Source organism: Protopterus annectens, chromosome 2.part1 (assembly GCF_019279795.1).
Source record: "Protopterus annectens isolate FY-2018-M chromosome 2.part1, PAN1.0, whole genome shotgun sequence".
NCBI classification, from domain to species: Eukaryota; Metazoa; Chordata; order Ceratodontiformes; family Protopteridae; genus Protopterus; species Protopterus annectens.
In genome coordinates this window covers 1,879,564,220-1,879,579,560 of record NC_056729.1, presented here as the reverse complement: position 1 = coordinate 1,879,579,560, position 15,341 = coordinate 1,879,564,220, and the positions used below count along the sequence as shown (strand labels likewise).

General features: G+C 39.1%; 1 protein-coding gene across 1 annotated transcript in view; it reads left to right on the top strand.

Annotated features, from left to right (window-relative positions):
* LOC122794677 (disintegrin and metalloproteinase domain-containing protein 33-like) overlaps positions 1–15,341 on the top strand; it is a 2,280,125-nt gene that overhangs the window by 1,449,331 nt on the left and 815,453 nt on the right. Inside the window, exon 12 of the mRNA XM_044063306.1 lies at positions 6,730–6,907. Coding sequence (XP_043919241.1) covers positions 6,730–6,907 — 178 coding nt within the window. The remainder of the gene's footprint in view (positions 1–6,729; positions 6,908–15,341) is intronic.

Genomic DNA, 15,341 nt, shown 5'->3' with positions numbered 1-15,341 from the left:
TTTTGGCTGCACCTTTCTTGGCACCGCAGTTTGTTTTCATTATAAAAAGAGGAAGAGCCTGCATAGTCACTCTCTTCTAATGGAAGACTAAATTTTGCTTTCTCTGTCTCTCCCGTCTGTTTTTTTTCCAGTAAACAAAATAGGAATGCTGCTCTTCCTGTCAGTCAACTGTACAGATTGTTTTTCACGTAACTGTTCTCAACACTATTAATCACTTAATCTGAAAACAAGAAAGATTCTCAAGAAGCTTATTTTTATTCTGGCTTGTCTAGTCTCTTGGTGAATACCATTGCTATTTGTTGTCCTGTGGACACCTTTCATAGTCTCTTGCTGAATACTATTGCTATATTTGTTGTCCTGTGGACACCTTTCATAGTCTCTTGCTGAATACCATTGCTATATTTGTTGTCCTGTGGACACCTTTCACTTTGACCTTTTGAACAAGATGTCTTTTGCTGCTGTTTTGTATTTTACTTTGGATCTCTAATTTCAGGAGCTGTAACCTTCTGAGCAATTCACTTACCGGTTTAATTTACTTCATTATGTAGTAAAAAGATCGTTTTAAGTGGTACACTCACAGACTCTAGAAGGAAAACCGATCATATGTCTGGAACTCAGTAAATCAATAAAGGAATAAATGTGAATAATACTGTATTGTACAGATTTATTTTTATCTCCCAACTGCAAGAGACAGTACATTTTTCTACTACCCATTTGCTGATTTAAAAGAAATACACTTGGGTCCCTCATACTGAGTTTACCCATACTGTTTCATGTTTCTTCAGCTTTTGTTCTATTCACAATCCTTCTTTCAAACAGCTTTTCTAATTATTTCATTCACTTGATTATTTCTGGAAGGTACTCGTTATTTTTAAGTATTCCTGTGTTGTAGTTGTGTAGTTATTGTTAAGGTTAATGTGGAACATTTTGATGATGAGACATGGAATGCTATTCATGCTGCTAACTGACGGTTACAAGGTTAGTAGATTCTAATTAGCACTGTCTGTGCTTCAAAGGTTCATAGGTAAGTACTAGGCTATCTGCCCATGGGCACTTATAAGCCTAGCCACAGAGTGATGGCTTTCGCCTCCCCATTAGATTAGTAACCTGGGCCTCTGTCAATAGGGCTCCTGAAGTGATCCCAGGGTAGAACTTACGATTACCCATCCACTCATCAAGATTTCTCTTGAAGAGGGTCAGAGAGGAGCTCTGTCGAATATGGATTGGGATTCTATTCCAGAGTGAGGGGAGTCGCTGGGACAGGAATCTATCCCTCCAGCATGTCCTGTTTATTGTTGTACATAGGTTCAAGTCGCTAGAACGAGTGATTCTGAGAGATCTCGTTTTTTTTTTTAGGTGAGGTATGTCCATTAGTTCAGGGTTTGACATGGCCCTATAGGTCAGGCATAGATCACCTCTGAGCAGACGGTAAGCGACTGAGAAGAGCTGGAGCTTTTTTAGTCGTGCTTCATAGGGTAATTGTTTAAGGCCCTTAATCCTCTTAGTGAGGTACTTCTGTGGTCTTTCTAGTTGTTGCAGGTGTCTAGTGAGGTACATCCCAAATGGGGCATTGTACTCTATTATGGGCCTAATGAGTGAGGAGTAAAGGGGCACAATCACATCCTTAGATCTGGATGAGAAACCCTTTGTGATCAGGTGTGCCACATAGAAGGATTTCCTGACAGTTTTGGCTATGTGGTTATCAAAGGAGAGCATGCTATCTACTTGGGTACCCAGGTCCCTAATTACTCCTTCTGTACTTAGTGGATTCCCATCTATGTGGTAGTTTGTAGGTACTTTGTTTTTCCCAAATGGGATTACTATGCATTTTTTGGCATTTAGCTTGAGGCTGTGACTTTGACACCAGGTGTTTGTCTCTGTGAGACCCTTTTGCAGGATGTCTGTGTCTGTTGGAGAGTCAATTATTGCACCCAATTTACAGTCATCTGCGAACTTGGTTAGCCACAGTCCCTCCGCCTTTGCCTGTACTTCGGAAAAATATATACCGAACAGGAGGGGTCCCAGGACTGAGCCCTGTGGGACTCCGCTTGTGACTGGTTTAGACTCAGACATGGTGCCTGCCACTCTTACCGTCTGGGTTCTGTCTGAGAGCCAATTGGCAACCCATCTCGTGACATAGGGTTAATATTTAAGCTGGTGAGTTTGTCTATGATTCCTGAGTGTGGGATGGTGTCGAACGTCTTAGCGAGGTCCAGATATGCTGTGTGGATCACCTTCCCTTCATCTATGGCCTTGGTGACTGTTTCGAAGAAATCGACCAAGTTCAGGAGGCAAGATACTGGACTTGGCAATTAACTATTTAAATTCTGCTATAGGTTTAGTCCACTGACTGTTTTTTGTTAATTATAGCAAATCTTTTTGCCAGATTTAAATTACACTTTCATTTTTTGACATGATTATCTTAATGTTTGTAATTACTTCTTTTAATTTTAGTATATTGATTTTCAAACTATTTCCAAGTTTTTTACCACATATTACAAATTATTTCAGAAACACTCTGCAGATATAGGTTTTCTATCTATAGCTATCCTTAAAATGTTGCCAAAAAAAAAGAAAAAGAAAAGCTTAACACCTCTCACATTAAGAAAATGAGCATATCTTGACTTTTATCCTATTGAGGATCCTGAGCAAGAATCAAATGTATGACAAAGTGACAGCTTCATAAAATATGCAAGCCTTACAATAACAGAAATATTACTTATCACCATCCTATAAATATGGTCATGTGTTTCAATCCTTGTCAGTAAAACACAACAACTCTAGTACCTATCTGTGGATAGGCTATTGAATGCTGAATCAGTCTCTAGTAAAAAGGCTGTTATATCTGATGCAGTACGTAATGATAATATGGCACTCACCTTGCTTTGGACATGCCAGCTGCTTTTTCCCCATGGTCCTATAGTAATAAAATAAGAAATGGACTTGCTGTTCTACTTAAATCTAATTTTTAGATATTTAACTTCTCAAGAAAATATAAACCCTTCAAATATGTGAAAATATTTACTTATTAGTTTATAGTCTTTCTCATTATTCTGATATAAATTGGTAAATTTTCTCACCAACCTCCTACTGGAATTTCATACCTACCTGATGTTAGAAGACTTTGACATTTAGATTGTTGGCAACACCTTTGATTTAACTTCAGATTTTCTTGTCTTGAAGAAAGAATTAGTCTTTCTTGAAGTTATTTCATTTGCTACACAAACTGTTGGACATTCATTGAGCCTGGTGTTTCAAGTAGGTGTAAGGCCATCTGACTTGGTGATGGAACATGTGTCATGGACTGGCCCCTACTTAATTCACTTTAAACATTTACTGCAACCTCTAAAATCACCTGATATAATGCAAACAAAATTCTGAATTCCAAAAGACAAAACCTGCAAAGACGTAAACCTGATTTTAAAGTAGCTCATAGCTGCACACTATCACTTTGTCCCTGACACTCATATACTCAAGTGCAGAGTAAATTAGGGTCATCTTCTGAGCTCTGCACCTAAACAGTATGAAAAAGGGGTTCACATTCACATGGAATCCTATTTACAATCTCATGGCTCATTTGCCTGTCTTCCATGTGGATTCAGAGCTAAACACAGGACTGAAACTGCATTCATTCAGGTGAAAAATGACTTTCTTATGGCAAAGGACCAAAAGCTTTAATCAGCCCTAATTCTACTTATTCTCATCTTGGCCTCTGGTGCTGTTGATTGTGGAACTCTGACAGAAGAACTTCCAGACTATTGTCTACCATCCTTGGTTTCATGGTACAGAAAGATAAATTCATGCCTATGACCCACATGGTCTGGGAATCATTTAGTGACATAGGTGCTGGAAGAGGGAGTAATGTATGCTGGTAATGAGAGGCTAACTGTGGATTATCTAGCCAGGTGGCAGGATGGGAGCTTGGGCTACTGCAAAGCTGACATTCGGACACCCTTCAGAGGTCAGGTATTCCAGCAAGTGTAGCATAACAGCCATGGAAGCAAACGTGCCCGTACTAGCATCTCAGATGCTTACCACTTAAGGCAGAGAGATTGTGAAAAGTGACACATGATTTTAAGGAGACTAGCAATTTACAGAGCTTAATAACTGACTTAATCTGTTAATGCAGAGAAGTAAAATAAACAACAGCATTGCTATATAAAAAAGCTGGTGATACATTCATATTAACTGAATGAGACATCTGCAAACAGATTCAGATAGAATGGAATACAGACAAAAACAAAGGTATATGTTCCATGGTGTTCAGCTCATGTTTGAAAACAAGGTAGATGCTGATGCACACACTCTTCCTTCTTTTTATTTCATGTATTTATTTATTTGCATTTGTTTACTGGGTTAGAACACTGGTTTCCATGGTCCTTTTTCAGACTCTGCCTGGGATCACTGTCTGGTTGACTTGCTCTCAGTTACACACTTGGGTAATGGAGGCTAAGGAAATCAACAATGGACTACAGGAGACTGCTTGTTAACAGCTCCTTAATCTTTTGCGCCAACCTATTTCCTTGCAAGAAGCTTGTTGTATTAGGATTATTTAAACTGTTTTTGTTGAAGGTGAGATAGCTGTTACCTCCTGCTTGAACTTCAATGATTAGTAGAACAAAATATTCAAATTCATTTAGATGCTTATTAACCAAGTATCATAATAATGTAAATAGTATGAAATATATAAGACACACCACTAAAACAGAGAATAGCAATCTGACAATCTAAGGGTATTCACCTAAGCATCTTGCATGAACAATAAAAGTTATGTGTAAAATACTTAGAAATAATAAATACAGTACAGAGCTGGTTATACGAACATCAATTATCCGAAACATCAGTTATTAGAACCATTCTTCCAAACTTTTCGGGTAGAAAAAAATCGGGTCTATATTATATGCTCGAAGAGACTTTTCTTCGAACATATAATCTTCGACACCTAAACAGTGAATGCTCTAAAGCGCAAACGGCCATGTCCGTGAATTTTTTCCTCAGTAAAAACTCAGTTGGCCGTTATTGGGAATTGTCTTTTTCCCCAACGTAGAGCGATCCCGGAGTTGGTATATTTAGTTAGGGGTGGTGTGGCGGGGGGCAAAGCCCCCCACTTGATTAGGGTTTTGAAGTTTGTGTCTTTTGTGTATGGCCCAGTGAATTTTTTCCTGAGGAAAAATTTTGCAGACGTGGCCATTCGCGCTTTAGAGCGTTTGCTTTTTATTTGTCGATGATTATATGTTTGAAGAAAAGTCTCTTCGAGCATATAATATATACCTGAAAATAATCATAAAGCCTGAATATGTAAACATTATACATATTCATTTGAGCATGTTTTTTCAGCTTGTAGCCAGATCATGTGTGAAAAATATTCTTTATTGTCCACTGGAATTGCTGAATGGTTAAAAACTGTATTCCTGCATGCAGAAAAAAAAACAAGATTTAAGAAGTTTTCTTATCTGATTCAACTATATGTTTGATTATTCGAACACTCTGATTATCCAAACTAACCTAGGTCCCAATTAGTTCAGATAATTGACTGTCTACTGTAACTGAATAATAAACTGAAGTAGTAAAATAAATAAAAAAATGGGAAAAAATAACAGTATACTATACTGTAAATATCAATGGTCAAAAACAAGAAATCTGGTTTTAAGGGACGTATTAAACCAGAAAGCATAGGGCATTCCCTTAATGATCGGGAAAGGAGGTACAAGAGATAAGGAGCCTGATGGTAAAAAGCCTGGAATATGCAATACAATCCCTAGGAAACCCCAAAAATGCAGAGAAAACAAGCATATGGGCTTGGCTGGATAGGAGGACACCAAAAGCTCATTAAGGTACTGGGGTGTTAAATAAACCAGCTGGCGATTGTGATCAGTGTTCTATTCAGTTAACGAGTTTATATATATATATATATATATATATATATATATATATATATATATATATATATATATATATATATATAATGTATATATTTTAATAATACTCTCCCCATGTATGTGTGTGTGTGTGTCTGTATATGTATGTATATTTATAGAGATACAAATATCTATATCTATCTACATATAATTATTAGGCACAAAGCAAAGGAGGAAGGAAATTTAAGGCAAAATAGTACATTCACACACAAAATTTAACCACTACTTCTGAAATAAATATTGTTGAAAGAGAATGATGGTCTGCATAGAACCTTAAACTATCTGTCCAACTTTATTCGGTCTCCTGGGCTATATGTTATTTTAACTCATTCACAACTGTCAGGTGGCCGATTCCTGTGTGGTGGCAGGCTAGACAGCAAATGCTTGGAGAACTTAAGAGTTAAATTTAAATACGAGGCAAAGTGAAAGAGCTTTTTGCTGTATTGATTTGAATGCATTTTCCCATATTTAAACTTCTTAATAGTGTCACTGAATATTGAAAGTTCAGTACTGCAGTTAAACTACATTTTAACAATAACACTCAGTGTGATTCGTCTTTGAAGTGATGCAGGCTTGACTGAAACAAGTGGTTCACGTAACTAGTATTGCAAGCATTGATAGAAAAACACCTCAACTTTATATGTACATTAAAGTTCTGTTCAGAACACACCATCTGGTGTGCAGTTAAAAAAACATTATGGAAGCAAGTCAGTTCAGAACCAGCAAACAGATTAACTGCTGTTTTCCTGTAAACTAGAACAGGACAGAGAACCTACACTCATTATTACTAATCTTAATTTTGTTTGGACAGACATCCATTTCCCCGCGTCTTCAGCAAATGCAGCAAAAATGAACTCCTGACCTATTTTCAGAAAGGAGGTGGGATGTGTCTCTTTGATATGCCCAACACTGATGACCTGGTGGCAGGGAAGAAATGTGGCAACGGTTTTGTGGAAGAGAATGAGGAGTGCGACTGTGGTGAAGTGGAGGTATGTTGGATGCAAACAAAAATGAATTCTCCCTGTTCAGCACTTTTTGCCACATGTATATTCTTCAGTTTTTCCTGTTATGATTTGTTTTTCACTTGTTTGAATTGTTTTAGTTGCTTTTCTTTAAGAATTTCTTTAGTTTTATGCCCAGCATATCATGTAACTTCTAAGTTCCTGTTATTTTCTAAGTATTCTATTTTTAAATGTGGCTGTTAGCCAGGCGTGCTCACTCAGCTCACCAAGAACTGATGCTCTTCATCACAGGTGTTATGTAGACAAACTTTGTTTTAGTTACTGTGAGTCACAGGGGTTGCAATAGAAAGCTGAGGGTCAGAAATCCAGGACTACAGCCTACAGACTGTTATCATAACCTATCTTTACTCATCTGAGCTAAAATATCATTTGTTATGAACCTGAGGAACATGACTGAAGTACTGGATTGAAATGGCCAGGATGTTTTAGGGCATAATTAACACGAAAAACAATATATAATCTCATAATAATGACGTTAAATCCACAAATATGAAAACTCAATTTCCTTTCATACAGTGCTAGAGACATATGTGAAGCAAAGGGTCATTGTAAATGCTGCACTGCATATTTATGCCTGGTTCAAATAATTTTGTGATTACAGCTATTTAGACTGATTGACTAGAGGCCTGCTCTGTGTTTTTAAAACTCACTAATGTAAATGTATTGTATACATTATGCCTGATTCAACTACAGTAGTTTTATGATTACAGCTACTTAGACTTGTTGGCTTGCTGCCTGCTCTGTGTTTTAAGACTCTCTAATTGTAAATGCTGCACTGCATACCTTATGCCTGTTTCCACTCCAGCAGTTTTAGCTGTCTTAACAGTGGATCAAGCTATTTTGCTGTATGTTTTATCCATTGGTTAATGCAGTTGTTTGCTAACTGTTTTACCTCCTCTTAGTGACTTCACAATATTTTTCTTGTCATAGATTTCAATTATCCTTTAGTATATAATGCTCACTGCAACATATATAATAGCCTGCTGTCCAGCTGTGTCTATGTGTTCTATGTTCAGAGGAATGTAACAAATTATTCACGCTGTTTGCACATCTGTATTAACTATGTTTTTTTTCTAAGTATATTTATTGTTAACTTTAGCAACATTTTAAACCTAAATTTTGTGTAGCACTACATTTGAACTACTGTGCTAGAGTGAATGATAATGTGGTAGTCTCAACTGTTTGTATTTATATTGTTTGAGGTTCTCTCTCTGTCCTCTCTAAAATACCCCCATCTATCTATGGTGTGCTAAACACCATAATTGGTAACAATTTTTACTTTTTTTCCCCACTCAGCTAACAGCCAAGCTTTGTCTTTTTCCTCTCCATACTGCCAGTGTACTGTTAAAAGTCCTGCATACTGAATAAATGGTTGCAACGAAAATCACTCATCATTCAGCTCTGTTATCTCTCACCTTGCATCTTTTTTTCTCTACAAAGTATGTTGGCTTAGTTTTTTTTTTAAGTTTTACAATACTTATTTAAGGCATTATCTACTTTCCAGCGAGTTGGTACACTGGGAAGCAGCTTGGCAGCAAGGAACCCCCCCAATTCTTATAAGAATCTGTTAGTTTTCATCAAACTTATGTCTGTTAAATGCTGGACTAATCAGCCTGCTTTAAGACACTTCTTAACTGATAGTATTACACAATAAACCTTTTTTCTTACTATTAACAGTACATAGCCTTTTTCTGTTAGACTTTTTACTGACTGTTTCTGGACTCTGCTTGCCTCTGGGCTTGGCTCAACCTGCTCCATTCGCCCTCGCTTCGCTCAGGCTCAATCCGCTGCCCTATCCTACCCCATTCCCACCCACCCCCAAAGCAGTTACACTTATTCTCATCCCATTTTTACCACACCCCAAACCCCACCTCACTAATCACATTTCCACCCAATCAAATCCTCTATTCTCCTTTTTCACTGTCACTCCCATCAATCTCCCTCCTGCAGCCACTCAACAGTTTCCCCTCCCCCACTCTTCCAATTAAGCAGAGTAACTCTAACTCAACAATAATTCCCTCCCCCACTCCTCCAATTAATCCTACTGCCATCCCCTTCCCCACCCGTACAACCCAAACTCCATTTCTACCCCTTACTTAACCTACTTACATACTCCCATCTAAGCCTTCCTCTCTCCTCCCAACTGCTTCAACATGTTCCTACACCTACTCCTTTCAATACCTCTACTTTCTTTTCTCACTCTAATTACTTCTTGCCATGCACCTCTTCCTGATCAATCCTCTAGTCCCACCTTACCCTATCTTCACTCAGACAACATATCACCCTACTCCCTCCACATTCTATCTTTTCTGTTCTCTCAACACTTCTTACACCTGTTCAGGCACCATCTATCCTCGAAGCTATATTACCCCCTTAAACTCAAATACAAATTCCTTCCATTACACCCCCTTAAGTATAACTCCTTCTTCCCTATTCTTTCCCTTCTTCTTGCAGGAGATATCCATCCTAACCCTGGGCCACTAACCCACTCCTCTGACCTCCCTATCCCGCCTAATTCCACCTCCACCCAGATACCCACCCCACCTCTGCCTACCACCTCTACTAAGAACCTTAACATCTTAGGGCTCAATATTCATTGTGCTGTCAATATACTCCCTGACCTCCACTCTTGAATATCACTACACTCGCCACACATCCTCTCAATCTCCAAAACCTGGCTAAAGCCCCAAATATCAAATAAATAAATCCTTCCTCCTGGTTACAATATCATCCGCCAAGACAGGCCTTCTAAAAAAAGGTGGAGGAGTAGCTATCCTATACTCAGAAAACCTCCCTCTCCATCTTCTACCATATCTCCCCTTGTTTCCACCCTGCTGAGATACTCACATAAAACTATAACCTAAACAATCACAAGAAGATTGATATCACCTCAATCTACATACCACCCAGTAACAATATCCCTACACTAGAGCTCTTTCTAGCCTGGATCTCCGAAACAACCTATGAAACCATCATTATTGGAGGTGTCAATATTGACTGGAATTCACTCACCACCCAGTCTCCCAAGACTAGTATTAACCTATATAGCTTCACCCAAATGATCACCTCCCCAACTTGTATTAATCAAAAATTCAATACTAGTACCACTCCAGACTGGATACTTACCTCCCACCCCAACCATTATCATAACCCTTCTATTCTCCCTGGCGCTCTAAGTGATCATCACCCAGTCTCTATAAATCATCTCCTATCCCAATCATCTAAAACACGCTTATACAGGGACTGTCATAACCTATCCAACCTTAACCCTGACTTATTTAATCAAACCCTCTCATCTATGAACTAGTCAACTCTCCAGCAGCTCACCCTCAATTAAGCTTTTCTCACATTCAACAGCATTTTCCTCAACACTCTTAACTCCCTAGCCCCTACTAGAAAAGTTTGTGTCAAATCAAACTATACATCCTAGATAAGTAAAGCCACTCTCTCTCTCATGCAAAAAAGAGACTTAGCCTGGAAAAACTGGAACAAACTTAGAACCCCTTTCTAGTCTCCAACTCTATAGAGAACTTTGTAACACCACAAAAAAAAAAAAAAAAAACAAATCTCTCTTGATAAGAACAAATTCCATCTGAACCTTCAAAAAGAAAAAACCCACTCCAACCCCAAAATATTTTGGAGTACCATTAATAAACTTCTACACCCAGGAAATCCCCCCCAACCCTTTCCCAAACTGATCCCCCCTAGAAAATAACACATCCCTCAACTCATTCTTCATAGACTCCATACAGAAACTAATCCAACCCACCACAAACAAACCATGATACCCCCCACTCTCCAACCACACCACAGTCTCTATTAAGCATATCTCTACAACTGTTATCAGATCCCTACTCTCAAAACTTAAACCCTGCTCCCCTTCAGCAGACAACCTGCCTCCTATGTGCCTCAAAATAACAGCTCCCTCCATAGCCTATCCGGTCTCCATACTTACTAACCGGTTAATTCAGGAAAACCTAGTCCCTCAATTTTGGAAAAAAATCTTATATCATTCCCTTGCACAAAGGTGGCAACTCCATCAACCCCTCAGATTTCAGACCTATCCCCATCTTATTACCCATCTCTAAAATCCTAGAAAAGTGTGTTCAACAACTCATGGCACATATAATACAAGGAATCTCCTGACTCCTACCCAATATGGCTTCCGCCCACACCATAGTACCTCTACTGCTCTACTGTCCTTCATTAACTCCAATCTCCTCTCACCTCAATAACAACAAACTGGTTATCTTCCCTTTTCCTGGACTTCTCTAAGGCTTTTGACACTGTTTCACATAACCTCTTGCTCTCTAAGCTTTCTTCCTTTAACCTCTCTACCTCCACCCTTAACTGGTTTTCTTCTTACCTCTCTAACAGAGCTCAATTGGTCAAATGGTTCTCAGCAACTTCTCCATTCCTACTCGTTCTCATTGGAGTCCCCCAAAGATCCATCCTGGGTCCCCAACTAGTAAATTTCTCTACTAACAATCTGTTCCAGTCCTACCCCCACTCTGAACTTATACACTATGCTGACGACTCCACAATCATCGCCACCTCTGACAATCTAACCCACCTACATACCCTCACACAAGAGACACTACACTCTGTTGAAAGATGGCTCACTGCTAACCAACTCCTTCTTAACCAAAACAAAACTAAACAACATCTGTTCCTTCCCAAACCTTTCCAACACCTCAAATCTTCCTTCTCTATCTCATCCCTAAACAACACAACTATTCTGGCAGAGTCTCACACTAAACTTCTTGGCATACTCATAGACAACGAACTAAGATTCAACACCCATATCAATAACTGCTTCAAAAAGACCCACCAGAAACTTGGATTGCTATATAGAAATAAAAATTCCTTACACAAGAATCCAAAGCATCCCTGGCCCAAGCCTATCTCCTTCCTACTCTACTATATGCTGCCCCTATTTTCACCAATCTAGAAAAAAATTCTTTAACAAACTTGAACTTACTTAGAATAAAATTGCCAAGTTTGCCACAAATCTCCCCTATGGCACACGTCACTGCCTCACACTAAAAAACTAAACTGGCTAGAGCTGCATAACCAACTCCTTTTGCATCAACTTCACATGACACACTCCATCTTGCTTCAACCCTTAGCTTGTCCCTCATTAACAACTCTTGTCTCTCCCTATGTCCCTAACCGTGAACTCTGCAGCTCTGAACAACACCTACTCCAAGTTTCCAAACCTAATAAAACCATAGGTAAAAGTCTTTATACACGTGTAGTCTCTAAAGCTTGGAACAAGCTTCCTCTCCCAATCAGATCTCTCCAAAATTCAAACAACTTCAAACTTACCCTAAAGAACTACCTACAAAATGTCTGGTACTGCCTCTGTAAAGACCCTACTTGACATTCTTTTTTCCTACCCATCCCTCTTCTCCCATCTAACCACTATCTCTACATCGCCTCTATCACAGAGTCCCTTGCTAGTTAGCTTTCTACCTCCTTTCTCAGTAACCTATGCTTCGAGTTTCTTATGACTTTTTAGAGCATCCTAAAACTGTCACGTATGTCTCTCCTGCTCTTACCCTGCCACCCCACTATTTCTGCAGGACTTGACTCTGTGCTAAAAGTAGGTCCTGTCTATCTTCTAGTCCTCCCTTTTCCCTTTCCCTCTTTCTCCTACTATATAACTAGATTTGCTCATAGTGTTATTTTAAGGTTTCTAAGGGCAGCTTGTACAAATGTTTTAGCACAATGTATATTATTTTTTTATTGATTTTTTTGTATCATGGTTTTTGTTAATGTCTCTGTTTATATCTGTATTCTCTCTCTTGTATACACGTCAATCACTTTTATAACTTACTGTAAACATTGTTTTCTGGAGCTTTTCTCCTCGGGTCTCTGCTAAAAAAGGGCACCTGCCCAGCCAGACTAACTAGGTTAACAAATGGCAAATAAATAAATTGTTCTGGTTTCCTACAGAAGCGAAATAAAGGCATCAATAAGGAATACTGCATTTATGATTTATTCCCAGCTTGTCTAAGTGCCAAAGCCATCTGTGATGTACTGCAGCGTACTATTTAACACCAAGGTTTTGCTCACAGCATATGCCACTACAGGTAAATATATAGTTTATTTTTCTGTGCCATCTTACTGTAAAAATCCACAGTTTGTTGTTTTTCACTGCCACCTAACTCTAAAAATTCATACAACCTATTACCAATGTGTGGAGGTCAGAAAGCTTGCACATTTCTCAACAATGCTTTGGAGAAATCACGAATGCCACGAGTAGTATTCCATTTATTTATTACATTTTATTGATCATGTTAACACCATGGTAGCTTATCCCATTTTCAGAGGGGGCCTGTTGAGGAAAAAAAAACTCCCACAATTTCTGCACTGTTATGTAGTCACGTTATAAACATACGCATAAATAGTACTACTAAGTAATACTGTGGGAAGGATCTCTTGTAATTTTATTTTTTGTCTTATTTTATGAGTTATATAAACATACCAAGCAGACATGTCATTTATCCCTACCATCTTTCCATAAGAATATACCAAAGCGTTTTATAACGTGTCTAATACAGCTATTTGTCATAACAGTGGAACCCAGGTGAACAGTTTATGCATGACCCTTGAGCATCATCAAAGCAATTATAATTCCTCTAAACCTGATAACTTTTCTCTGATTGCTGCAAATAATGTAAAAGCTTACTTACACATTGCATACACAAAACAGAGACACTGGCACCCCTCAAATATCCTATCGCATCAAAAAGAACACCGTCAACCCAAATCTCATCAGAACTACCAGATTCATTAGAACTACTAGATCAAAAGGCCTAAATTTTGCTTGCGACATAAACAGGACATATTGGAGAGATACACGTTTCTCAGAGAATTCCAATTCTATAGAACATGCTCCCCATCCATGTGAAGCGGAGTTCCTCCCTAAATATTTTTAAGCACAACTTAGAGCAATGGATGAGTAATCAGAAATTCACCCTTGGTCTCAAACCTATGTCTCTGATGGACAGAGGTAGTCAGTAAATCACACCCTATATAAATCAAATTTGTGGGTCTCATTTGGGTTGCAAGGCTAGGCTTTTAAGGACCTTAGTGGTCACTAGCCTAGTAAACACCTATGAACCTATAAACTTAATTTAACAAAAAAATAACTAAACTCAAACATGGACTGCATTCCCCACTCACTACAACCTAAAAGAAAATGTAACTTTACATATTTTGCACTAAAACCATGGGATTCAATAACATTGTGGCCACAATCATAGTTAACCCTTCTCTGTTTACTGTGTGTGCATGATGAGGCCTGATGCTCATGAACAATAAATGCAGCAAGGCAAGTGTGCACAATAATTAGCTCATTACATATGCTGCCCACAGCTGCAGCATGGACTGCAAGAATGTGTAGGAGTGTGGTGCAGCTATAGGGAAGGATGAGCAGCAGTTGTGCTCCTTCATCGTGCATGAGCCTTAAAGGTGCTTGGAGTGATCTCATGGGCACAGCTGCAGCAAGGACTGTGGGAAGAATATGTAGGAGTGTGGTGCAGCTACAGGGAAGTATGAGCAGCGGTTGTGCTCCTTCATCGTGCACGAGCCTTAAAGGTGCTTGGAGTGATCTCATGGGCACAGCTGCAGCAAGGACTGTGGGAACAACATGTAGGAGTGTGGTGCAGCTACAGGGAAGTATGAGCAGCAGTTGTGCTCCTTCATCGTGCATGAGCCTTAAAGGTGCTTGGAGTGATCTCATGGGCACAGCTGCAGCAAGGACTATGGGAAGAATATGTAGGAGTGTGGTGCAGCTACAGGGAAGGATGAACAGCAGTTGTGCTCCTTCATCGTGCACAGGCCTTAAAGGTGCTTGGTGTGATCTCGTGGGTACAGCTGTGGCAAGGAAAATAAGTTATGCAGCAGCCTTACTGGATTGTGAGGCTTGTATACTGATCTATTTTTATTACCCCTCCAAAAAAAATATACAAAGAGAACGTAACTTGTTGAAGGTAGTCCAGGAATTACGATGATGGTTAGAGAGTTACAGTAGGTAGTAGGTCCAAACAAACTGACATATAAAACAGGATAGTGAAGGGAGGTGGTGACACAATCACAGATGTAAAAGACAATGGAGAAAGTGGCATCAGACACACAGAGGAAGGAAAGTGCTCCTGCTGTGGGGAGGGTGGAGGCAAGTTTGGCAAGTGAGGGCACTACTGACCATGATGTTACTTGCAGTGGTATACTGGCACTAGTGGTGCCACAGGTCCATATGGTACCAGGGTTGCCCATCTGGATGCTGCTACATATAAATGTCAGATAGCTGAACAGACAAAAAATTTAAACAGCATATACATGTATGTAGTGGATAGACAACACATACATGAATGTAATAGATATAAAACACATA